This window comes from Plecotus auritus (assembly GCF_963455305.1).
Source record: "Plecotus auritus genome assembly, chromosome: 7".
Lineage (NCBI taxonomy): Eukaryota > Metazoa > Chordata > Mammalia > Chiroptera > Vespertilionidae > Plecotus > Plecotus auritus.
Genome location: NC_137774.1, coordinates 63,206,492 through 63,233,760, shown reverse-complemented (window position 1 = coordinate 63,233,760; position 27,269 = coordinate 63,206,492). Strand labels below are relative to the sequence as shown.

At 48.3% G+C, this 27,269-nt stretch overlaps 1 protein-coding gene across 3 annotated transcripts in view; it reads right to left on the bottom strand.

The window, feature by feature from the left end:
* The window catches only part of PRKCB (protein kinase C beta), a 301,024-nt gene that overhangs the window by 81,436 nt on the left and 192,319 nt on the right, over positions 1-27,269 (bottom strand). For all 3 annotated transcript variants that reach the window (XM_080681707.1, XM_080681708.1, XM_080681709.1), the window contains exons 6-7: positions 5,067-5,223; positions 3,767-3,901 (exon numbers count right to left, since the gene is read on the bottom strand). In XM_080681707.1, the coding sequence (XP_080537833.1) occupies positions 3,767-3,901; positions 5,067-5,223 (292 nt within the window). The remainder of the gene's footprint in view (positions 1-3,766; positions 3,902-5,066; positions 5,224-27,269) is intronic.

The window sequence follows — 27,269 nt, the reverse complement described above, 5'->3', positions numbered from 1 at the left end:
GTGCCCAAGTCTAAGGAGACGGTAGAACCGGAGGCTCTGCGCCCAGTGCCACCTCCTCGTTAAAGCAGGACGTGAGCGGCAGCCCTGCTGTGACATCCCTGCCTCCAGCGAGGCCACCGTCAGTCACTTAGTGGCCGTCCTAGTGACCAGAGCAGCTGTCCCAGTAGCCCAGGGCTTATATTCAAGTCACCCTTGTTTTATCAAAGCCTAACCGGCATGACACTGGCATTTGGATACGTCAAGAGAAGCCATGGGTGCTTCCTTTAGTGAAAAGGTGTGTGTGTAGGAGAAACATGGCCTGTGCGGGGTGCGGTACCATCGGGAATCCAGGAGGCACTGTGGTCTACCCACGGCTAAGAGGGGCTACTGTGGAAGCAGCTGGGAAGGAAATTAACATGACACCTGCACACCTGCGTAAACAGCGGCAGCTAGAACGCAATGTGTCCGAACTGGGAGGAAATCCCTTCCCTCCAGTGCCGGTTCGTTGTTTTTAAAGCGCAGAAGAGGTTAAGAGAGGAAGATTACATTAGCAAAATGTCCAGCTGAAATTCAAAGGCCACAAAACAAACCTACAGGAAGGAGAAAAAGAAGTGCAGACTTGATACACAAATCCCAGAGCCGATTCTTTTGGGGGGAAAACAACAATAAAACATACGAACCTCTGGAAAACAAGGGGAAAGCAAGGAGACAGCATAAATAAAATGAGGAGCCGAGAGGAGAATCGGACTCAGATGGAGCTGGCCGCAAGGCAGCAGGGCCTGAGGCTGGCGCCCGCCGGGCAGTCCCAGCTGCTCTGCCGCCCCAGCCTCAGCGCAGCATCACTGGGAGAGCTCAGCCCTTCAGGCGGGGAAACTGAGTCTCAGACCCGGGGCGTGACTTACTCTAGACCCGTTGTCGGCAAACTGCGGCTCGAGAGCCACATGCAGCTCTTTGGCCCCTTGAGTGTGGCTGTTCCACAAAATACCACAGCCTGGGAGAGTCTATTTTGAAGAAGTGGCGGTAGAAGAAGTTTAAGTTTAAAAAATTTGGCTCTCAAAAGAAATTTCAATCGTTGTACTGTTGATATTTGACTCTGTTGACTAATGAGTTTGCCAACCACTGCTCTAGATCACACAGTGTTAAAAGAATTCCTGGAACAAGAATCCAAATTTCTAGAATTTGATACATTTAGAGTTAAGACAGAATAGGGATGTTTTGGCCCTAAATCTGAAGAGGACATTTATCTGCAAAATCTGAAGATGGCTTTTATTTTGCAAAAGTTCCCTACCAACTACAATTTCATGGACTTCACAGCTTTCCTAAAAGGTGGAGGGGCCGGGCTGTAATCACCGTGGTGAGTGGAGTCCTATCTGCTGAGAAGACCGCATCAGAGGGCTGACGGACTCCGAGTCACAAAGCACCCCTCCCGCTGGGAGGCTCTGTGGTCCGGGCTCTACCCTGTGGCAGGAGGCAGAGTGCATGTGCTTGTGCTTAGGCTCTGCCACTGCCATGACCTGGGCCGATCCCCAGCCCTGTCACTTATGAGCTGTGTGCCCCCCAAACCTTGCTGAACTACTCTGATCCCAGGAACAGTGCTCCGCCCATAACGGCTGGAGAATCCACAGATGATGCAGATGTATATGCAGTAATAATGGGGCATAGTCCTGACGTGCTGTCCCTCACCATGAAGCCATTTGTCCTCCCTGCACTCTGCTGTGGGGCCAGGAGGGTGGCAGCACCTGTGGGCACAGCCCCGCCCGATGGGGCCCAGAGAACCCTGGGAAGGAGAAGGGTGAGGGTGGGGTGAAAGCAGGGGCTGTGCCACCTCATGGGGCCCTGGGCAGAGACCTACAGGGAGGGCCCGAGAGAGCAGCCATGTGGGGAAGGGTGGAGGGCTCTCCACGGTGGAGACTCCGACATGAGGGGCAGGAAGTGCTGAGGGGGTGCAGCCTGGCGGTGGCCTGGGGATGGGACAAAGGACAATGTGGAGGGACCTACCAGAGGCAATGGGCAGGAACTGGGACTCCAGCATGAAGCCAGATGGCGCCCCACAGCTGCAAGTCCTCCTCCCCACCCGCAAGCTCACACGTAGTAAAGGGTTCTCTGCACATCTGGTCACTGCTGCAGGATCCGTGTGACTCCCGATCCTGGCGAGTGGTCAGCCTAGTGCCAGCGACCCGGTGAAACTGTGTGGCGGCTGCTGCTATTGCAATAATCATCGTCCCAATGGTCTTCTCTCCCATCTCCCCAGACCCCCGGGGTCCCATGTTCTTCCTCTGCCCTCTCTGGGCCTAACTTAAAGAGGAAGGGACACGGAATCTGGAGTGGTCATGGGGCAGTGTGCAAAGTTAACTCATTCATATGTTAAGAACAATGATCCAAAACTTGGGGAAAAGATGACGCTGTGACCTGTTAATATCCTGCTGGGGCATTTTCTAATGAGCTCCCTCCTCCCTCACAGTGCTATTACCTGTTCCCAACCCAGTGGGGCCCAGGCGGCCCCCGCTCTGCAGAGATGATGCTAACTTAGAGCGGGTGAAATTCGGGGTCCCTGTCCCCTCGTCGGCACCTGCCAGGCGGCTCACTGCTGCTCAGCGGCCGGCCGTTTCCTCCAACTCCCCGTCATGTCAGCCTTCCTCCTACCAACACACACCTTCGGGCCAGCCGCTCCGCCTCCTGGTCTCCCCCTGGTGAGCTAGGGGAACCCTGACAAATTCTCCTGTGTGAGAATTGTGTTTTTAACCATTTGTGCTTTAAGGCTCCTGATCATTTTCTTTTTTTTTTTTGCCTGGGCTCTGTCCTCTTGGCTTGTCTGCTCATGCCGTGATTCACTCTCTAATTTCCTCCTCAAGGCCTACCCCTCCGGAAGCCAGCTCCGCGAGCATGTCCGTCCACACTCGCATACCTCTAGTGATAGACGGAGCAGACACTCAGTGCCTACAGAGTTTGAAGAAGCCCCTGGTTGGTAGGAGGAGAGACAAGGCATTTGCAAGGTGGTCCTGGGGATCTGTTCTCTTTCTTGTTAAACCAATTTGATTTTAATTGACTTTCACTTGTAACTGAAAAGGCCCCGAGACCACTCAGAAATGCAAGGATTTCTCTTCCAGAAGCCAGAGCTGCCACTACCACTCTCCCAAACTGACAGCGCCAGGTGGGACCATCTGCTTGGACACCTTCACCCAGACAGCTGGCTGCCCAGGAGGCTTCCCAGCCTCCTTGTTGGGAACACTGGGCAAGGAGATTTTGCCTTAGGAGGGGACGAGGCAAAAGCCCAGCCGAAGGAGACATGCTACTGCCCGGCCAGCGAGTCCCAGGTGTAGCCGCAGTCCCAGGAAGGAGACTTCTTAAAGAGGTCCAGATCCGGCAGTGGTTGCACTCATTTTTGGGGTAAATTGTGAGAGTTGCTTTAGTAGCCATGGGGGCAGTTAGGTCACATAATTGTGTGAAGTGGGGCTGGTGTAAAACAATAGGGAGTGGTGGGGACATTAACTCTTCAACTGTTCTCATTTGATTGGGCCCAGTGTGCCCAGATTTTCCTGGTTTTTCAAGACATAAGTCCAGATTTTTATGGGAAGTCATGACTTTTAAAATACTGGCAATTAATTCTTTTCCTTTCTTTTCAGCACGAGGACCAAATAAAACATATCTGTGAGGCCAGTCCAATCTACCAGCCTTCATTCTGTGACTCTGCGTCAGGACTTCCCTCGGAGGAGGAAAGGGAGACAGTGTCAGTCCCATGTTTGATGGACCCAGCCGTACTATGGCTTCCAAAGCAAACCTTCCTTACCAGCCATCAACCCCCGCCTTCTGCAGTTCAGAAATCCCAAACGACAGAGAGCCCATGAAGTCATTCCGGCTGGTCAGGTCCCAGTCCCAAATCTCCACGGACAGCCTCCTGTCTTTGTCCGATTCCTTCAGCTGGCTGCAGAGAGAGACAGGGAGGTCAGTGCCGGTGACAGTGATCTCACAAGCAGATGAAACATGCAAGAGGGCAAGGCCCAAAGGCGGGAACTTTTAAAGATTACAAGCTGTTGCAAGAAATCTATTCCATTTCCATCCCTGGCACTCCCCGGTGAGGAAGACCTTTCTCTGTCTGACAGCCTGTGGCTCAGGTGGAGGGCCTGCCGCGCTGAGAGGCACAGTCCCAGCGACTCCTGCTGCCTCCCTTATGTCTTATCAGGGCTCATGGTGTGCTGGAAATCTTGTAGACAGAGTCACTATAAGAAATAGTGTCAATTGTGTAATTGTGTAGGTGTTAGCACACATATGGGTTATAGGGAGAGGCTGGGGAAATGGCTGGGGAGAGTCTCGCAGGTGCTGGTCTGGGGCGAAATGTATATTCTGAGGCATCTCCTTGGCTGAGGCTGAGATGGGCCCCTAGATTGGCTTTGAGGGAGGAAAGAGGGACGAGGCTACCCTCAAGGAATCATTTTGAGCCCGCAGCCTCTCAAGTCACTATCAAAGGCTGACTCTCCACCCTGTGTTTGCTGTGGGACTTGGGGCACATTCTGTAAGCCCCTTTGGTAAAATGGGTTGAAATGGCCAATGGAGCCAGATCACTTAATACAGTGCTTGTTATACTTAGTATGTGCTCAGTAAACATCGGCCGATATCACTAGCACCTGTTGGCCCCGGTGTGTCGAAAAAACAATCCCCGGGTTCTCGGAGCACCGGCCAGGGAAGACCCTCCATGGAAGCTGGCAGGAGCGCCCAGTGGGTGCAGGCCCAGCCTTTTCCATAAACTCAGCCCTGGAGAGGTTAGCACCACACCCTATGGGTTTGCGGAGACCCTGAGCTTCCCACAACTTGCCTTCACCTAGCAACACATCACACTATTTTCTATGCCACCCACTCCCCCACACCACAGACATTCTCAACTCTATTTTAAAAAGTGGGCTCAATGTTTACTTGGCTTGGAATGCAAAAATGCAGATGGAAGGGGAGGAAAAGGAGTAAGGAAAGAGTAGGAGAGGAAATGGGGGAGGGAGGAAAGGAGGAAGGGAGGGAGGGGAGGAAACAGCTGGGAGAGAAACTCCCCATCTCAGGTGGCCCACCCCCCATGCTGGGCTGCAATAATTTCAACTTACAATCTGAATGTCTCGTTCCACTCGGGGTTGAGGGAGCACTTGATGGTTTTGGTCTTCTGTTTGCTCTCACTTTTTGGGTCAGGAATGAGTTTCAGTTTCACATAGGGATCTGACAAGCCATTGGGGTCCATAGGGACAAGGTTTTTAGCATCTCTTACTGAAAAGAGAGAAAGCACTTTCAGCATGAATAGCACCCAGAACGTTTAAGCACCAATGGGCAATGGCTGTAGAGCCTGTGGGGTGCTCTTGGCACCACACTCACTTAATGGCAATTTTATTTTATTAACCTCAATAGCGAAGATGCATGCAAAGAGAGACAAACTGACGAGATATGAGCTCTGCTCTGCATTGGTCTAAAATGGATTGCTGACTTTCTCCACACTCTCCCCCTCAACCCCTAAGATTGACTGTCCGTTCTCTGAGCGTGTTTCCACAGAGGCCACGGGAAGACGGGCATCTTCCATGTAGCACCATGTCCTCAAGGCTTGTCCATGTTGTAGCACCAGCACTTACCTTTCACTGACTAACAGCCCATTGTATGGACAGACCACTTGCTCACCACTCCTCAGCTGACCAGCATTCGGCTGTTCCCACCTTTGGCCATTGTGAATAGGGCTGCTATAAACATGTGTGCATCCTGACACAAAAGGTCACATGTTGTATGATTCCACGGATATGAAACATCCTGAACAGGTCATTCTCATAAACAGAAAGCAGACTAGCAGTTGCCAGGGGCTGGGGGTGGGGGGAGAATGGTGAATGACTACTTAATGGGTATGTGGTTTCCTTTATAAGTGATAAAAATTTCTTGGATCTAGACAGAGATGATGGCTATGTGCACACTATGAATGTACTAAATGCCATTTTTTTAGTAGTATGTTATGTGAATTTTACTCAATTCAAGAAGAAAGAACTAGAAGAGAAAGAGTTGTCTACTAAACCAAGATACACCCATCATCCATGCAGCATCCATACCCAGAACCCAAACAGCCCATAGAGAGGAGGCTGGAAAAATATTGCCTCCACCCTCAATCAAGAGCACTGCATAAAGAAGGCTATAAACCAGCCAAGAGAAGGGAAGAAAGCAGAGGGTAAGCAGTGTAGGTGCTGGCCACATTAAGGTGGAATACAACATCAGGCTGGAGAAACAGGAAGAAGTGAATTAGTAGCCTATGGAAGGAGATGAGAAAATGGAAATTGTGTAGATCTTGTGAGTTGTACAGATCTTAAGGATACAGTGCCAACCATCTCACTTATGAAAGAAAAATTCAAAGTAATATATTGGGTTGAATTAAGCTACCTACCAGAAGGCTAATATATAATGACTCCTAGCAAGAATGCAAAGATGGTTCAATCTTAGAAAATCTATTGTTAAAATAAGTCCTCATATCTACAGGGCAAAGAGGGAAACCACAGATCACTGCAGGTAGCTAGAAATAGCTGACTTCATTCACAGAATAAAGGCTATCTGAAATAATAGCACCACAGTTCATGATAAATGCAATCCCTTAAGCTCAGGAATGAGACAGATAGCCATGACCACTGCCATGATTCAACACTGTTTATAACTGTCCCAAAAGTGCAATAAAACATTAAATCAGAATTTTGCATAGTAGGGGGTAAAGCACCCCGTTCCTTCCTGCCTCCTTTGCTTCCACCCATCAGTTACCTCTTTCCTGGAGCTTGTCATCCCAGAAATGACACCACTTTCTCAATTCAATCTCAGGACCCCCAAATCTTACATCTCATTCCTACACCAGGAGCAAGCTGTTTCCTTTGATTCAGTTAAGTTCCATAGCAAGTCCCTACTGTGTGTAGGGATTCTGCTAGGCACAGGGGACAAAAGGGACAACATATGATGTTGATCCTGTCCCCAAGGAAGACATAAAACCAAATTTATGCAACGTAAGTTGATCGCTAATGACACGGTAGCCAGGTCGTACAGTGTTGTGGATACAGGGCTGCAAGATGCCAGAATCTGCATCTTCCCTATCATTACTTCACATCCCTGAACTCAATTTCTTGACTGATAAAATGGAGGTAATGCACAACTCATTGGTTGTTATAAGAGTACAATCAGATAAAGAATATACATGTTTGGCACAGAATCTAGGGCCTAGGGAATAGTCAATACATGCTAGCTATAGTACTGTTATTTCATTATTTTATTATTACTCACTGCCCTCCTGTACTACATGTGTCCATTTTTATTATGGAGATTTAACCATTTCTGAATGAACTGATATGAAGCAGTGGTTTCTCTTCCTGAGAATAGTTCATCTGGCCTTTGCATCTAACCCCTTCCGGGAGCGCCTTTCAAACCCCGGCATGCAGCACAGAATCCCGCACCCCGCCCTCAGACAGACTCCAATTCATTAAGTCTGGATTGACCTGCTCTCCTGTTTTTCTAACAAGTGCCCAGGTGATGCTCATGCATGGAGCACACGGTAGGTACAGTGTAGACCTGGTACAGTTTCTTAGGATGTCCGTGCAGTCTCCCCACAGAGCAGCGATCTCCACCAGTGGCCACAGAATGTTTAATACCTGCAATACCTGACTGTTTAGTCGGGGCCACTGACCTCTTTTCCCTTAGATTGTCACATAAAAAAATGACAACAGCCAACGTAACAATAGCCAGCCGGTGTGAAAGAATCAAAATTACACCTATTTTTTGTCAAGTCGGCAAAAACTATTTAATATATTTTGGTGTGCTGCAGAATTTTAGTAACTGGTTTATATGCCATGAGATAGAAAGGTTGAAAATCGCTGCCATAGAACACAACCTCATCTCTTGGGCCTTCCAAGAGGCTTCGCCCATGCCAGTGGCAAGGCTGGGAACCAGGAGGACTCATCTATCCCATCGTAAGCTGCATAGACACAGGGCTCAGGAGCTCTGACGTGCCGGGAAGCTGTCTGGTTGACTGGCAACACCTATGCAAGTGGACACAGCTCATCTTCTTCTCTCTGCCAAGGCCAGAGCCGCACCCTTCCCCGAGCAGAACTGACACAGTGCCATCACGGAGAGCACTCGTCCCTCGGAAGGTGGAGACCTCACAGCTCTCCCAGAGCGTTCTCTGAACAGTGAGAGCGCTGTATTCTCCAGCCAATCTCACAACTAGTGGTGAGCAGTGACCTATCCGTGGTGGCCACTTCCCCCTAATCGAGGCATGACTACACCCTCTCCCGACCCATAGGCTCCTTTCCTCCACTTCGGACCTGTTGGGGTCTGTCCTCTGCCAGGGCCAGAAGTTTCTGTGGGAGGAATGGAGACAAACTGGTTCTAGGACTGGGCGCTCACATCTCCAGGAGCCATGGCTCCTCACTGGCATCAGGAGTGGGTGACAGCCATTACAGGCCTGACGCACCTAAAGCTTTTCAAAGTCAAGTCCTGTTTCCCAGCAGCGAGAGAGAGAGAGAGAGAGAGAGAGAGAGCCGCTGTGCGGAGGAAGCCTCTCAGAGCCCACGCTTGGCCACTGACTTTGATTTTCCTTGAGAAATGCTTCTTTTCTATCTGGCTGAAATCCAGCAGATGGTACAGAGTGCTCCCCCGACGAAGCTCACTACATGTACAGAGAGCAGTGTCCTGAGAACACCGCTGGTCGCATCGATTTACAGGAATGCTTAATCTGAGGAAGAGGTAAAGCAACCTGGTTTGGGGGTTGTGAGCAAAAGAGACCAAATTTAGCCTTATCTCTCACATTCTGAACTTATTACAAAGAGAATTAATCCTTTTATTAATTGTGTATTCATTTTTTTAAAATTCAGTATTGCACCTATGGCCTCCAAGAATCCATTGTGCTGCCCTGGCCAGTTTGGCTCAGTGGATAGCGTGTCAGCCTGCAGACTGAAGGGTCCCGGGTTTGATTCTGGTCAAAGGCACGTAGCTCAGTTGCAGGCTCAATCCTGGCCCTGGTCAGGGTGAGTGCGGGAGGCAACCAATTGATGTGTCTCTCTCACATCAATGTTTCTCTCTCTGTCTCCTCCCTCCCTTCCACTCTCTCAAAAAATCAATGGAAAAAAAATATCCTTAGGTGAGGATTAACAAAAAAAAAAAAAAAAAAAAAAAGGAATCCACTGTCCTGGCCTTGAGGGACTCCATTCTGTTTCCCAAAGGCTGTAGAGCAAGGGGTCTGCAGAGAGATGCTTAAACACTCAGGGTCTGCATCAGTGAGCGCTGGTGAGCCACACATGGACACGGGACACCATCAGCACATACCCCAGCATCAAAGCAGGGGTGGAGGGAGAGAGGCTGACCAGGTGAAGAATTTCATAGCCACCCATCTCTTTTTTGCTATCCTGCCCTGCCCTGCCCCTCCTCTATTCCAGTGACCTCCTGGTGTCTACAGGTTGCCTTGCCACACTTTCTTAAATTGCAAATTTCTTTAGCCCTCCTCTCTACAACCCATTCCTTGGTTCCTGTTTGCTTGTGACTTTTCTAGCACAGGCTCTCTGATGCCATGGCATGTGAGCACTGGCTCCACCCATCTCCTCGCAGCCCCCTCTATTGGCCTTCCCCTAGGACCTCCTCTTATCTCTGATGACAACGCAAGCACGCAAGCACGCAAGCACGCCTGGGTCTCCAGCAGCCCCACGCAGCATCGGAGTCATCGAGCACGTGATGGCCACAGGTCCCTAGGACAGCTGGCTCCCTGTCCTGCTGGCATGGCATAGCCTGCCCATGTGGAGACAGACTTCCCGCTGGAAAGTCGTGGGCCGTTCTCACAGAGAGCCTGTCGAGCCACGACAACTGAAAGGATGGTGAAGAGCTGGTATTCGGGAATCGGAACAGAAATGGCACAGCTGGCCTTTGGAGTCAGAGATCTGGGTTTGAATCTTGCCTCTGCCCCGACTCACTGTGGACAAAAGGGGCCATATGCTGCCCTGACAAGCAGCTCAGGGAAGGCCTGCGTGGCGGTCTTGCAAACTCAGAGACCTACAGTCACTACAAAGGATGGTCTGAAATGAATAAAATGAAATAAAATAAAAGCAGTTATGGTGGGTAGTCACTCCTAGGCCGGTATCTTCACTGACAAGGTCAACCTTTACCTTAACTGAGCCTATCTGTCTTTTTGCATCTATAATAACATGCCCTTGAAATGTCTGGGTAACTTTTAACTTCCCTTTTTCTGGACCCCTCAGGGCACAACCTCATGTGCCTGGGCACCAGGACAGAGACCACAAATTCCTTCATTGTTATCATGTTAATGTTCCTGCACCCACCTAAGCAAGTGTCTATCATTTTACCTTTTATCCAATCCCAGGGTTTCCAGCCCCTCCCCCCCCACCCCGCCCCGCTTTGCTTTCTTCCTCCTCTCTAATCTATTACCAAAGAATTTCATGTAACCCACCTACATCCCCTCCTTTAATTACAATGTATAAAAATAGTTGAGAAATCGCCATTCTCTGGTGCATTATCTCAATCCGTTGAGGTTCTGCTTCCCGGCGTATGTCAACAGTTTGGCTCAAATAAATTCACAAAAATCCTTTGCAGGTTTCAATGGTTTTTCACATCAACATCACTAACGGTGACCTTAGAACATCTCTGAGCCCCTGTGGCCCTGCCTCCAAAATGCAATAAAACCACACCCAGCTCGGCCAGAGGCCACTGGCTGACCACACAGCCGGCCTGTCCGGGACAACAGCCTCCGTCTGTATCTGCTATCCGTTTACTCTCAGGAGCCCCAGTTCGGACGATAAATTATGTGGTTACCCTGATTATTGGGGTTAAAGGAGAATGTGAAGCACATGGCAGAGGCTTAACAATGGTGGCTTCCTTTCTCCTTTGAGACTTTAGATCACATCATACACTGAGTGGCCAGATTATGATGATCTCTGAACACATAATAATCTGGCCACTCAGTGTATATCCTATATAATAAAAGGCTAATATGCAAATTGTCCCCTTGACCAGGAGTTCGACCAGCAGGCAGGCCAGCCAACCACCCATGTCCCCTCCCCCTGGCCAGGCTGGCCGGACCCCACCCATGCACGAATTCATGCACCAGGCCTCTAATATATATATGTTCGTTCAGAGATCATAATAATCTGGGCACTCAGTGTATAACTGTCAAGATACATCTCGGGGCTAAAAGAGTGCCCCTCCAATGTGATTCTAATACAAATGAATTTGGAAGAGGTAGCATAAGAATGACAGATGACCTGCAGCCAAACATGATAAATCCATCCTTATTCTGGCCCCTCTCCATTCCAATCCAGCCACCTGGAGTCCCACCTGCACTGAGCACTTCCTCTGAACAGCCCAATCATCCTTTATTTTCCAACTACAATTGACATTCAGTATTATTTTATACTAGTAGCCCTGTGCATTAATCCATGGGCCACTAGGTCGCTGCTGCCCTCCTGTAGCTCCCTCCGCCCCCCTCCTACCTCCCTCTCCTCATAGCTTGCTGCCCTGCCCCCTCCTGTAGCTCTCCCTACTGCCCACTTGTAGTTCGCTGCCCCACCCTCCCGCAGATCCGTGATAGGGTCGCTATGCTGTTGGTCGTTACGCCTCAGGGCGTAATGGATAATTAGCATATTCCTCTCTTATTATATAGGATTAGTTTCCAGTTTATGGCATAGAGTTTAGACATTTATACACTTTACCAAGGTTTCCCCTCGATATTCCCAGTCTCCACCCGGCACCATGCATAGTTATTACAACATTATTGACTATATTCCCCACGCTGTGCTTTACACGTCAGACCACTTTGTAACTGCCATTTTGTACCTCTTAATCCCGTCACATTTTTTAGCCAACCTTCCAAACGCCCTCCAGTCTGGCCACCTCTGTATCTACTAAAGTTAAACCTTGTTTCTCAAACGTCTCCCATCTCGAACAATTCAGTTCTCCACCAAGTTGTTCACAGAAAATATGTCTCAGTTTTCTAACCAAAGTCGGTTTTCTGACCACCCTTTCAGGCTGACACGTCAGCATGACAAAAAGCATCTCAGGCAACAAACAAAGGAGAGAATGCCTTTGTTGCTGGGAAAATCAACAATTAGCACAATTTTAAAACAGGAAGAGACCTTCAAGAGTGCTGATGTTGCGAAGAGTGTGAAAGAAGCAATGATCTCAGGCAGGTGAGGAGGTAGAACACCTGTTGTTGACTTGGATAAAGGAAGAGCAGTGAGCCAGTGACTGCAAGATGCGCATGCTGACCTGAGAGACAGCCTAGAAGGAGTGTAGAAAGTGGTTCCTTTAAGGCTAGTGGTGGATGATGTCATGCGTTTAGGAAAAGAAGTGTTTATTGATAGATTAAATGGATGAATTCAATTTACATTATTCCTAATAGGAAAAATGATTCGGGTTTTCAAACAAACCACTTCTTGAACAGCCTTCTGGAACGAATTAAGTTCGAGAACCAAGGTTTCACTGTAGTTTGTTTCTGTTTTGTTTCTTCATTTTGTATTTTCGATGTGACATCAAGTGAAATCATATAGTATTTGTCTTTCTGTGTCTGACATCTCACTTAGCACAATATCCTCTATGTTCACCCATGTGTCACAAATGGCAAGATTTTATCCTTTTTTATAGTTGAGTAATATTCCATTCTATACATGTACCACCTCCTCTTTACGCACTCATCTACTATGGGCACTTAGGTTGCTTCCGTATCTTAGCTATTGTAAATAATGCTGCAAAGAACATAGAAGTGCATTTATCTTTTTGGATTTCTTTGAATCAACACCCAAAAGTGAAATTTCTGGGCTATATGGTAGTTCCATTTTAATTGATGGAGGAACTTCCACACTGTTTGCCACAGCAGCTGCATCAATTTGCAATCCCATCAACAGTGCTCAATTTGCAATCCCATCAACAGTGCTCGAGAATTCCCGTTTCTCCACATCCTCGCCAGCACTTGTTAAACAACCCAGTGATATTTTAACCTTTTATTTCCTTGCTCCCTTTACACCAATTTTTTTTTACCACATCACCTCCCCGCATCCCCTCCCCATCCCTTCCCTCTGGGCCATAGGCGCTGCTGTGGTATCACTTTTTTCCTATCCCTGCCCATATAGAAAAGCCCTCCACTCTCTCCTGGCCAGAGGCCTGAACTCTTTACCCTCTTGTCTCTCGCACAGCACTCTGCACACCTCCAGGCCTCAGTGATATCTGACTCAGAGAGTGCACTGGAGACTCACTGATGGCCTCCAACACAGCTCGCCCTCCTCCCAGCCTGCAACTCTCTTGGGGTCCCTAGTTAACCCCTCCCATTCCCTAAGAAGCAATGTCAAGAGCTCATCATTTTAAGCTTCCACCTGAGTCCATCTCGTTCATATTACATGCGTGTGTCATGAATTTCTGCCTCTATGATGTTTTCATCAGAAATGTGAGCTGGGCAACTTCTGGGGCATTTGGGGGAGAATTTAAGGAGGTTTCTTTTGCAAGCTAATGTATTACCAGTTTTGTGGATACTAGAAAAGAAGGTGATCCTCTTATTGAGGGGTTCAAACTTCAAGATAGACATAGTTGGTGTTCACTTTAATTATATCACTTAACGTATTTATATCCATATTTTTACCAACCTTCTCTGTTAAAGATGGACAAAAGTATATTTAAAACCCTCTCATTATGGTATTTCCAGAAATTTCTCCTTTCATCTCCAGTCGTTTTTGTTTTGTGTGTTTTGACCCCGTGTTGTTTGAGGTTCATGGCTGCATTTTAGTCTTAGATTTTACCTTTCATCATCTTCTGATACAGTTTGTTACTGGCCTTTTCCATGCGCCCTGCTCTCCTCTCAAGCAGAGCCTCACACGGCGTGTCTGTCCTCTGCACCTAGCAGTTCTCGCAACTATGTTCATTTCTTTATTCCCTTTCCCTGCCATCACTCCTTGAGCTTGTTTCCATATCACTGGCTACACTGTCTGTAGTAGGCATTCCCCTATTGGGAGTTTTTGTGCGTTTTATTTTCTCGTTTTAAATTACTTCTTAGTATCATAACATATCCGTCTTGCTTATGCCTTCCTCTAGTCCCATGGTCGGCAAACTGCGGCTCGCGAGCCACATGCGGCTCTTTGGCCCCTTGAGTGTGGCTCTTCCACAAAATACCACAGTCTGGGCGAGTCTATTTTGAAGAAGTGGCATTAGAAGAAGTTTAAGTTTAAAAAATTTGGCTCTCAAAAGAAATTTCAATCGTTGTACTGTTGATATTTGGCTCTGTTGACTAATGAGTTTGCCGACCACTGCTCTAGTCCAACTCCTTTTTCATCTCATCTACGGCCCTATCCTCCTGCCCCCGGCTCTCTCAATCTCTATCTCTGTCTCTCTCTCCTTCCCTCACTTTTCTTCTCCCTGTCTTTCATCACTCCTTTTCATGGCGCATAGTATTCCACTGTGTGGATGCACCAGTTTGTGCATCCATTCACCTGCTGAATGTTTCCAGGTTTGGTGATAGAGTGGCTATAAATTTCATTTCTCTGGAGTAAATTCCTAGGAGTGGAATCAGTGAGTTGTATGCTAAGTGTGTGCTGAACGTAATAGGAAACTTGTTTCCAGAGTGGCTGCACCCTTTTGCATTCCCAGAGCAATGGCCGAGGCCCTCGTGCTCTGCACCTTGCCAGCACACTGTAGAACAGTATCCACTACCATCATATGTTAGCCATTCGGCAGGTGTGCAGTGGTGTCTCATGTGGCTTTAACCTGATCTCTAATGATACTGAATATTTTCATGGATGCATCTGCCATCCTTGTACTGCCCTTGGGGGTGTTTTTCAAGCTTTTGGCCCATGTTTTTGGTGGGATTGTTTCATACTAATGGGTCTGACAGTTCTTCAGTCTGGACACAGCCCTTTGCCAGACATGCGATTTGCAAATATTCTCCTGCAGTTTGTAACTTGACTTTTCATTTTGTAACAGTGTCTTTTGCAGAACAAAAGTTTTTATTTTTTATTTTAATAAAGTCAAATATATTGTTTTCTTCCTTTTATGAGTCATGTTTTCAGTGTCAGATCTAAAAATTCTTTGTCTTGTTCACCTATGTTTCCTAAAATTGTATACATTCACAGTTAACATTTCGATCTATGATCCATTTTGAGTTAATTCTTTTATAAGAAATGAGGTGGAGCTGGAGATTTATTTTGTAGGATGTCCAACCACTCCCATATCATTTGTTAACATACTGTCCTTTATTAATTTCATTGTTTTTAATCAGCCATATATTTGTATGAGTATGTATCTGAACTCTATTCCATTTCATTCACTTTTTTGTATCTACCCCTTTGCCAAAACCTCATTGTTTCATTACTAAAGCTTTATGTAGTAAGTCATATGATTGAGTACTTCATCTTAAAAAATGTTTTGGCCCTTCTAGTTTGTCTTCCATATAAATTTTAGATTCACTTTGTCCATATCAACAAAGAATTCTGCTGAGATTTTGATTAGAATTTCATTAAGTCTACGGATCAATCTATAAGAATTAGCATCTTTACTATGCTGAGTCATTCCATTCTTTAGGTATTCTTTGATATCTTTAAATGTTTTGTAATATTCAGCATACAAATCCTAGACATATTTTTTATATTTATATTTAAGTATTTCAAATTTTTAAAGTTAAAGTAAATGGTATTTTTTAAAATTTTGGTTTCTAATTGTTAATATATCAAAATAAAATTGATTTTTTTTGTGTGTGTTGACCTTATATCCTGCAATCTATCTAAAGTCACTTATTAGTTCTAGAAGGCTTGTTTTCGGTGGGTTTTTTGTTTTTTTTTTGGGGGGGGGGATGTTGTTGTTGTTGTTGTTGTTTTTTGTAGATTCTTGAGAATTTAAACATAGACAATTATGTTTCCTGTATATATAGAGAGTTTGATTTTCCTACCCAATCTGTATTTTCCAATCTCTTATTTCTTTTTCTTGTCATTGTACTGGCGAGGTATGCTGGTATGATGTTGAATAGAGTAGACATCTTTGTCTTGCTCCGTAGCTTAGGAAGAAAGAAGGCAGCCTTTCACTACTAAGTATGTTAGTTTTGTTTATTTTGGGTTTTTTGTTTTGTTTTGTGGTTGTTTGTTTTTTGTAGATGTCCTTTATCAGGTCAAGGGAGTTCCCTTCTATTTTTGCTATGCTGGGAATGTTCATCAAAATGGATATTAAATTTTGTCAAATGCGTTTTCTGCATCAATTCATATGTTCCTGTGGTTTTTCTTTCTTTAAATTATTAACATGGTGATTACACTGATGGTGTTTTGATTATTGAGCCAGCTTTGCATTCCCCAGGAGAAAACTCATTTAGTTGCAGTATATTGTTCTTTCTACATAGCTCTGGATTTGATTTGATAGGATATTGTTGAAAATTTTTACATTTACTTTTTTAAAGGACATTTATCTATAGTTCTATTGTTTTTGTCTGGTTTTGGTATCAGGGTAATGCTAACCTCACCGATAAGTTAGAAAGTGTTCCTTCTTCTTTTATTTTTCAAGCATCAGTGTTATTTCTTCTTTAAATGTTTAGTTAAAAGGTAAATTTTATTTCAAGCATTTCTTTATCTGGCTTCCACAAATTTTGATATGCTGTAATTTCATTGGTTCAAAATATTTTCTTTTTTTTTTAAATATACTTTATTGATATTTTACAGAGAGGAAGGGAGAGGGATAGAGAGCTAGAAACATCGATGAGAGAGAAACATCAATCAGCTGCCTCCTGCACACCTCCCACTGGGGATGTGCCTGCAACCAATGTACATGCCCTTGACCGGAATCGAACCCGGGACCCTTCAGTCCGCAGGCCGACGCTCTATCCACTGAGCCAAACCGGTTTTGGCTCAAAATATTTTCTAATTTTCCTGGAGACTTCATCTTTGTACTAAGGATTATTTAGAAGATTGTTTTAATTTTCACATTTTCCAAAGGGCTCTGCTTCCACGGTTTTAACTTCCAGCTAGATACTCTTTACTAAGCCTTAGAACACTGCACACAGCTCTCCACCAGACAGCTTGTACTGGATGTCCGATAAGTGTGACCCTCTAAACAAACCCCTTCATAGTCTTAGAAAATGTCTTATTAATATTATTCACTATAAAACTAAGTCAAAGGAGAAAAGACATATATATTTTAAAAACGACAAAAAGGCAAGTGACAAAATTCAATAATCATCCTTTCTCTTAACTCTTAGAAGAATAGGAATGGATGGATGCTTTTCTTGGCTTAGTAACTGTATCCAAGGCCCTCCTCAGGCGCCCTGGTAACACTCGAGACATTAAGGCCACCATCACATTAAGAAGGCCCTCCATCACCACGTAACTGAACACTGTTCGGAAGTACCAGCCAATGCAATTAGAGAAAAGTATTGAGAGGCTTAGGTGTTGGAAAGAGGAGACAAAATGAGCTAATATGGTGTGACCTGTTTCCTAAAGAAATTCCTCAATGGTTCTGACAGGTGACTGGCATTCTCCTTCCAGTTTGCAGCCCTGGTAAATGTTTCCCATTTTTAACTCCTAGTCATACAGTGGGACTTTAGGAGAAGGAGAAGTGAAGTATATAGTCTCAGTTGAGCATGAGTTACTTTTTTGATCAGAAATATAAATGTACCTGTAAATCTGCAAGAAAGGACCCATTGCATCCATTGGTTACTGGAAGGCCGGTCTTGTGCACATCGTTCCAAACAAATTGGAATTGGATACAACATGCATGTCCCCAAGATCCAGTCCCCTGACTCCCCAGTCCCGAGTCTGTCTGTCACTGCAGTCACCGTGCAGCTTCTGGGCTCTGTGCCTGGGAATTCGGGGCTCCAGAGTCCACTATTCTCCAGTTCCCCTGGTCACTCCGGTGCTGCAAACCCTCACGGTGACTCTATACACCCTCAACCCTGGTCCAGGCTGCTCAGCTCTGCAGGGATCTGAGTTCACCTCCCTTGGACATCTCACAAGCCCAGTCTCAGCTCCACAACAGGGTGGGCAATGTCCCCGCTGTGTTCCGGGGAGGGGGGGGGCGCAGGGTGCAGGGCTGGAGGTAGGAAGAGAAAGAGCTCTGCAGACCAACTTGGAAAACAGACATAAACTGCGCATGAACACCTGCTCCCCGGCGGACCGGGTCTCCCCTTACGCCCAGGACAGATGGTTTGGGAGTAAGACACCCAGCACGCTAGCGTTATTCTTGTTTGAGACCTCCTCGTGCCTCAGGTTGAGAGGAAACAAGAAAGACGAGGCAATGGCTTCTTCGCCTCACTTCACAGGACCACGCAGCCCCGCGCCTGGCCCACACCTGCACTGAGCAGAAGCAGCAGCAGCCCCCCTGGGGTGCTCAGGGCCTCGGCGCTGGCTGCCACCCGGCTTTGGGCGCTGCCTCACAATGTGATTATTTTTAAAGATGAGGCATCAACACTAACATGGGCCCGGGGAGCTGCAGAATCTGCAGAATCGCTCCTGGCAGCTTAATGTGGACATTCAATCAGAGCTGTCGGTCGTGGCTGGGCTCCGCACAGCCCAAGCAGCAGGGCCAGAAGTGCCATCATCGGCTCTGTAAGTGATGGGTTTAATTTCCCAGGCTGCGGACAAGGCCTCCCAGCTCCGAGGAAGGCGCTGGTGCCTCCCTTCTCCAGAGAAACCTGCATGTTTTCTCATTGCTTCAATGGGCTCCCTGCTCTGACCACATCACTGAATCAGGGAATGCTGCGGATTTTTAAAAACCTGACAGCCACATTCTCACGTCATGTCCCCCAGGCACTCAGAGCAAAGGGCTGTCATTTGAAGATGAGTTTTCTGTTTCTTCTACTGTCATTCCAGAAAACGAAAGAAGAAAACATCTGTTAAGGAGGAGTCCCAACAGAGGAATATCCCCTTTATGCACTGTCAGACCTTCGCAGGGGCATGGAGGGTGAGGGAGAGGGTTCCTGCCAACCCGTCCATCCTAAATGGATGGAGGAGGGAGGGCGGGAGGGTGGGTGGGTGGGCAGATGGATGAATGGATGGATGATTAAAGCCACGGGTATGTTTTTTTCTTGATTTTTCTTTTTTAGGTTTTTAAAAATATATTTTTATTGTTGATAGTATTACAGATGCCTCCCATATTTCCCCTTCCCAGCCCCTACCCCACCCCAGGTCTTCACCATGGGCTATGCATATTCCTATCTAATAAAAGAGTAATATGCAAATTGACCGTACCTCCACTACACCCACAAGCCATGCCCACCAGCCACGCCCACCAGCCAATCAGGAGCGAATATGCAAATAAACCCAACCAAGATGGCTACAGCCACAGAGAGCAGGTGGGAGGCTTGGGTTTCCTGGCAATGGAGGAAGCCAAGCTTTCCGCCTACCCTTGCCGGCCCAGGCCTCCACTCAATGCTACAAAGTTTCAATTATAGAAGATAAATAAAGCCCAACAGAAATGGTGGCAGCCTCGGAGCTGCAGAGAGCAGGAGGCTAGGGTTGCCCGCGGCGATGGAGGAAGCCAAGCTTCTGCAGCCCTGGCCTGCTTTGGCCTCTGTTTAAGGCTACAAAGTTTCAATTATAGAACATACATAAATTCCAACAGAAATGGCTGCCGCCAAGCCACGGAGCGAGCAGAAGGCTTGGCTCCACTCCAGGCTACAAAGTTTCAATTGTAGAAGATAAATAAATCCCAGATCCCAGGGCCTCTGCTTGGGTCACCGGGGGGCGTGGCCGGCCTGCAAACCACCACAGGCCCCTCATCCAGGCCGCCCCACGCCCCAAGGGAACCCCCACCCTGATCCAGGATACCCTTCAGGGCAAACCAGCTGGCCCCCACCCATGCACCAGGCCTCTATCCTATCTAATAAAAGAGTAATATGCAGATTGACCATCACTCCAACACACAAGATGGCTACCCCCATGTGGTCAAAGATCCTGCCCCCATGTGGACACAAGATGGCCGCCACAAGATGTCTAGCAGGGGAGGGCAGTTGGGAGGAACCAGGCCTGCAAGGGAGGGCAGTTGTGGGTGATCAGGCCTGCAAGGGAGGGCAGTTGGGGGCGATCAAGCCTGCTGGGGAGGGCAGTTAGGGGTGTCCCGGCTGGCAGAGGAGGGAAGTTGGGGGTGACTGGGTCTGCAGGGAAGGGCAGTTGGGGGGAGCCCAGGCCTGCAGGGGAGAGCAGTTGGGGGGGACCAGGCCTGCAGGGGAGGGCAGTTAGGGGTGACCAGGCCTGCAGGGGAGGGCAGTTAGGGGTTACCAGGCCTGAAGGGGAGGGCAGTTAGGGGCAAACAGGCTGGCAGGGGAGCAGTTAGGCATCAATCAGGCTGGCAGGGGAGTGGTTAGGGGGTGATCAGGCTGGCGGGCAGAAGCAGTTAGGGGCAATCAGGAAGGCAAGCAGGCAAGCAGTTGGGAGCCAGCAGACCTGGATTGTGAGAGGGATGTCCGACTGCTTGTTTAGGCCCGATTCCAGTGGGACATTCCTCGAGGGGTCCCAGATTGGAGACTGGGCTGAGGGACACCCCCCCCCCATGCACGAATTTCATGCACTGGGCCTGTAGTAAGTACATAAGTTCTTTGGTTGATCTCTTCTGTCCCCCCAACCCCACATCGAGGTCGGGTCTTACTTTGTTGGTCAATTCATTTTGTTCGCTAGACTCCACAAATAAGGGAGATCATATGATATTTGTCTTTCTCAGTTTAAAGCCATGGATTTTAACAAGACTGGAGGAATCTGTCATCCTTCCCACTTCTGAATTATAATTTTACCAAATTCTTCATATGTCAAGGCCATTGTAGCATCTACTGGAGAGTCCCCTTTTCCCTCCCTCTTCACCACTGCACACTCATACTCACACACTCACTCACATACACACACACACACACACACATACTCACACATACTCACACACTCACAGAAATACACACTCACACACACACACAGACACACATACTCACACACTCACAGAAATACACATTCATACACACACAGACACACACACTCACACACTCACACACTCACAGACACATGCTTATATTCAAAACATTTCCAAATGGCATCACCCGGGTCCCAGTGAACAGCACTGATGGCATCCTCCCCATTGAACGGGGCCTTGGCAGCCCTGGATATGCCCAGTGGCTAATTCAGTGGCTGGGCTTGGAATGGTCAGAGAGGTCCCGGGGAGCAGCAGGGACGGTGGACAGCCCCTCAGGCAGTCACAGCTATTCGCCAGCGGGTACAGAATACTGCTGGCGTGTTCCAGAAGATGTCCTAACTGCACTCAGACACTCAGGCCAACCCCAGGGCCACCTGTGCCTGGGATGCACAGCTGGTGCAGAGCTTCGTGGCTTCTGCTCCACCCCACGCCTCTGCCTGCAGCGCCAAGCGCCGCTCAGTGAGCATCTGGGACCCTGCCTGTCGGCAGCACTGCACCTGCCACTGAGGACACCCATGATACTCCTCCTGCAGTTGGGGCCACGAGCTGGCTTTGGTGGCTGGCTAACAGATTGAGGGTTTAAGTCATGATTTGACATCACGGAATTCTGTCACTTGTACCCGGAGGCCTTCCCCCACCTCACAGCTTGTCTCGGCGGGATTGTCAAGGGACAAAGTTGCAGATCCTTGGCTTTCCAGTCTGGAAGCTTGCTCCACCTTCCTCCACATCAGCCTCTGGTAAAAGCAGAGGCCAGCAGCCGAGTCCTTGCTAGTCGTCCCGCTAGTGAAAATGTCTGCTGTCTGTACAGAAGCCGTGCACGTGTGGCTGCAGTGTCTGAAAGGTGGCCATTGTGTCGGAAGAACTGTTACTCAGCTTATTCATCTTCATGAGTTTAAGTGTAAACAGCCACGTGTGGCTAGAGGCTGCCACTCTGCACAGCACAGCTTGGATGGCTGTGTCGGCTGCCCATGGATCCAGTACCTCACCCCCCTCCTGCCAGGCCCGCCTGAGCTGCAGACAAATTAATCTTCTCAAAGCACAGATCTTATCATGTCAGTCCTGCGCTCAAAAAGTCCTGTGACTCACCACTGCCTACCGAATTTAAGTCCGTGTTCTTTCTTTTCTTTTTTAGGAAGCAAAAAAATGATTTATTCCAACATGTGCTAGAAATAAAGATTAAATAATAATAGCTAGGGACAAATAGCTCTAACTGTGAGCCGAGCACTGTCCTAAGTGCTCTCCGCATTATCTCACGTTATCCTCACAAAAGGCTCATGATGTGAATATCACTGCTCTCCCCATTTTGCTGGTGTGGAAACTGAGGGCTGAGAAGCTTAAATGCCTTGTCTGCGTCACACAGGTGGTAACAGCAAAGCCAGCATCTGAGTTCCGGTTCTCTGGCTCTGAAGACGGACCCTTGACAGTGGCATGACCCGGCCTCTAAGACCCGTGGGCGCAGGCTTCCCTCTGAGGGCACCTGCTCTTTCATCTACAACTACAGCCACATGTCTGTGGCAGCGTCTGTCTTCAACACGCCACTGCTCTCCCGTAACCAGATGTCTGGGGCTCCTTCAGGGAGAGAGCACAAAGCAGCACCCTCCACCTCAGAAGGCGTATTTGGCACATCGTGGGGGAGCGGTCATGATGCGGGAAGTATTGAGCTTTAGACTTAGACATTTTAAAAATGGCAAAAATGGCCCTGGCTTGTGTTGCGCAGTGGTCAGAGCATCAGCCTGACACCAAAGGGTCACAGGTTGCTTCCCAGTCAAGGGCATGTACCTGGGCTGCAGGCTTGATCCCTGGCCCCAGTCAGGGCACATGGGGGAGGCAACAAACCTATGTGTCTCTCTTACATCAATGTTTCTCTCTCTTTCTCTCTCTCCCCCTCCCTCCCTCCCTCTCTTGTACTCTTTCTAAAAATCAATGGAAAAAATATCTTCGGGTGGGTGAGGCTTAACAAACAAAAAAATGGTAAAAATGTCTAAGGCAGGTGGGATGCAAATGGATGAGCAATGGGAGGTGGGTTTTGGATTAGCAAAGGCTCTTAAATCTAGAACTCGCATTCTACCCCCCACCACAGGGCTGGAGGTTGTGTAGGCAGCAGTGGTACCCACTGGGACGGGCACGCTGGGCCTGGAGGCGCTCTGAGCTCCTGTTGGTGGGACATGAACCCCTTCATTGCTGTAGCACAGCCAGGGGTCCTGGCGAGGGGCTGAGGAGCCGAGGAGGCAGAGGGCACTTGGGGTGTCGATTATTGTCCAACTGGTGCTCCCCTCCCACCTTTCCCCCTGCTGAGACAAGCAACCGGAAACACGTGGGTTGGAGAGTTAGTCTACAAATTGGAATCAACTATACACATTGCTCGGCAAAGTGTGTTCCTACCTGACAGGCATTTCGTCTATTTCCTCCTGTGAGACCATGGAACTAACTCTTTTAAGCTGCCTGTTATATCACCACGTGGACAGACCACCAACTTCCGTTGACCCTTGAAGAGTGAGGGATTAGAGCAGCCATGGGCAAACTACAGCCTGCGGGCCGGATCCGGCCTGTTCGGCTGTTCGGAGCCGAAAGAGCGGAGGGTTCTCTTGCTCTCCCCTCCGCTCCTTCACCAGCAGCAGTGTTAACATGGCAACGTCGGGAAACACGGCCACAGCTCCTTCTTCTGAGTGGGCGGATTTATATCCGCCCATTCAGTAGAAGGAACAACCTCTCAATCTTCCAGAGGCTCCTTGTAATGCCCGCGGACGCGTCCCCCGACATCACCCTGGGAATGCGGAGACACGTTATCGTGGTGATGTAGGGAGACACGCCCCTGGAGAGCACAGTATCAGAGCATTAGCTAAAAAGGAGACCAACAACACTGTTCCCACTGAAGTTGATGTTTTAAAGACCAAAAACCTTTCAACCCAGTCTACATTGCCATCTACATCTACGTCCCGGGCATAATTTGGAAGTTGCACTAAAGAAAATGTTTAATTTACTGTTTACACATTTTGTTCTTTTCTATTTGTTTTAGTTTTAAATTATTTTATTATATTTAAGTTTAATTTGATAGGCTTTTGTACCTTTCCTTTGTTAGGCAATTTTATTTTGCCTTTGCCATCTTCAATATAAGGTATGTTATTGTGCTATGATTCCTCCATTTTTTGAAGTTTCAAATTATAATAATTAGTGTTTACATTCTTCTTGTTAAAATGTTTGAAATGAATAAAACTATTGAAATAAATAAAAAAAAAAGACCGTACCCTTTTATGTAATGATGTTTACTTTGAATTTATATTAGTTCACACAAACACTCCATCCACACTTTTGTTCCAGCCCTCTGGTCCAGTTTAAGAACTCATTGTGGCCCTCGAGTCAAAAAGTTTGCCCACCCCTGGATTAGAGGCACTGACACCTCAGGCAGTTGAAAATCCATATATAACTTAACTGCAGCCATCCCTTGGCACAGATGAGTACTGAGAATAAAAGAACAGCATAATTCCAGGGCTCAGTGAGGGGCCAACAGCGTGACAGTCCCCACAGGGAGCGGCAGAGGGAATGACAGCGGGAAAGAGAGAACGATGGCAGCACAGGGTGAGCTCACTCACACACAGTGGGCTGGTTACACAGCTGGCTTGCTGTGTGACCTCAGGCCAGTTGTTCCACCTCTCTGATCTCAGCCTGTTAGCTATAAAATGAGACTGCTTGGTATCTCCTCTACCTACATACTCCTCTCTATGGCTGAGAGAGTGAAATGCCAGTGAAAGAATGCCAGTCTACTTCTCCACACCCTGAATCTGTGCTTGATCATGTGACCTGCTTTAGCCACTGGCACATGAGCCCATGTGATGCAGAGTCTTGAGAAGAGCTTGTGAGGATGAACCTTGTGTAGACGGCCAGTCACACGGCAGCTCGGCCTGCTGTCCAGGATCACCCAGTTCAAAGGTCAATTTTCTCGAGGCCTTTTAAGCATCTCCCGGGCTTCTAAGCATCTGCCACTATCAACACAGAGTTCAAGAGCCGAGTCCTGGAAGGTGAGTCTCCGAGACTATTGCTAAGAATGGCTTTAGACCTCAGAACCTCATTCCTACCTGAGCCATGCAGGGGTGACCGCAGGTCAGAAAAAACAGACTTTAAGCCAAAGACCTGCTCCCTGAAAGGCGGGGGTGGGGTCCCTGGATTCCAGAACACTCAGCTCAGCTCATTTCAAAACAGCGGTAACTTGCGTGCAAGGCAGGGACCACGAAGACTGGAAGTCATTTCCCTCGAGGCTGCCGCCAGAAAAACACAGCCAGGAAGGAACGAATGTTCACATGGTCCTGGTCAAGACTGCGACCACCAGGCACTGCGTAACAGGCCCATGTCAAAGGGGAAACGGGAATCGAGTGGCAGAGACCTGGTGACAACTGCGCGAGCCCCGGCTTGGTCCACGCCCACATGCAGGACAGGCAGCCTCTGTCCTGAGAATGTGCCCTTAAAAGAAGTCACGGTTCATCCGACAAAGCGGTCAACAGGATCCCCAACAGGGGCAACGTGGGACGCCCTCCTGCACCCCCCAAGATGCTTCTCCACAAACAGGACAAGGAGATGGTGACAACAGTGGCAACGCTTCTTTGAAAACCTCTGAAGTACATGACAGCGTTACTAGTCAGACAATCCAACACCCCAAGCCATTGTCCCCGGGCCCGAGGACCGAGGCTTCTCAGAGGATCCACTCAGCTCCCAAAGAGTGAGTGCGAGCACCTCAGGTCCCGGAAGGTCCCTGCAAGGACCCCTCACTAAGATGTCCTCGTGGGGGGGGGGGGGGGGCAGCTCCTCTCCAGGCTGGCCCGTCACCCCGAGCTGGTTCCCACCCACCGGAACAATGCGGGATCTCCACATGAGGGGCACACCAGGGAAGATGCCACGGAGCTCAAAATCATACCACTGTGAGCAGTGCCAAGATCTTCAGGCATTTCTCTCAGTGAAAAGCCCATCGAGAAGACACAGTGAGGAGAGGACACTGTGCTGCGTGTGCCAAAGCTCCTTCGAGGCTCAGACCTGCCCTGCACCAGCGATCCATGCAGAAGAGACGCCCTTCAGGTGCAGCAGGTGTGCCCAGCCCTCCAGCCGCAGACACACCCTCCTGGCTCCTGCCAGACCCACCAGGAGGGTAGCCCTGTGTATGCTCCGAGAGCCAGTCACCCACCCCCCACCGCCACCCAAGCACGCACCGAGGCCTGTCCACATGTGTCCTCCACGCAAGGCGCTTCCTCCATGTGATGCATGTAAAGATGTCACCTGTATGTCTCCATGGTACTTCTCTCTTTAGAACATACTTTATAGTTTCCCGATTGTTTTTTCCACTCATTGTCTCCACTAACATGTAGGCTAGAGGAGGGCAGGGAATGTCTGTTCTGTTCACCAAACTATCTCGGGTGCCTAGAAAGTGGCCAACACCATTGCAAATGACCAGGAAGTATCTGTTGAACAGAGAAGTGTTGTGAACGGAGGCTTGGACTGAATCGCTCTCATGTACTGCTGAGCGTCCATGCCCACACCCACGTGATCAAGCCAGGGTTCTCCTGCTGTCACTGGGCTACGCCTACAAGACAGGAGAGCGAGGCCAGCCCAGCCCCGGGGCCCGCAGCCAGCCCGGCGAGAGGAACCTCCCACAGATCCACACGTGAAGGAAATGTGTTGTCTTACCCACTGCATGTGGAGTGATCTGTTACACAGCAAGAGCCGCTCAGTACAATTGCTAGTAAGATCATGCCACAGCTTCTCCCGGGGCAGGCGCAGGTCGTGAGGCCGAGGTCCAGAGGACTCTCTGTCGCCTGTCCCAGGCAGCTGTCGGAGCAGCTTTCCCAACAAAGTCCAGTGAGCCTCAAGTTACAGAAAGTAAAAGTCAAAAAATGAGAGAGATGCAATCTAAATGTTTAGATTGCTGTGCCCTTGCAGAATGTCTCTTCTTTCTCTTTTTTTAACAAATTGCCCAGTGTACAGTCTTTTCTTTTTTCCCCTCACGGGAAGTTATTTATTTTTATGGGCTTCTTTCGGGAAATAAAAATCAATTTTGGAATGCAAGTGATACATTTTACTCTCCCAATAACGAAAGCCAGAAAATTAAAGGCCCCCAGGAACAACCCCTCTGTACTGAAGTGATGTAGAACGCAGCCCCAATGTTCTGTGTGAGTGGTTTATAAATCGTGACCACTGTTGGCTGATGGTGACTGGAAATCGCTCCTGGAGGACACAGAGCCACTGTATGAATGGATGGCCTGGGGGTGGGGAGGGGTACCCACAGAAAGGCGCTCCTACACACCCTGCTCTGTGGCTCACAACTCTGGGAAACTGAATGTCGGGGTGCTCCTGTGTGTGTGTGTCCCAGTAACATGTTTGTTCACTGATTCAACAAATAATTAATGAAGATTTAT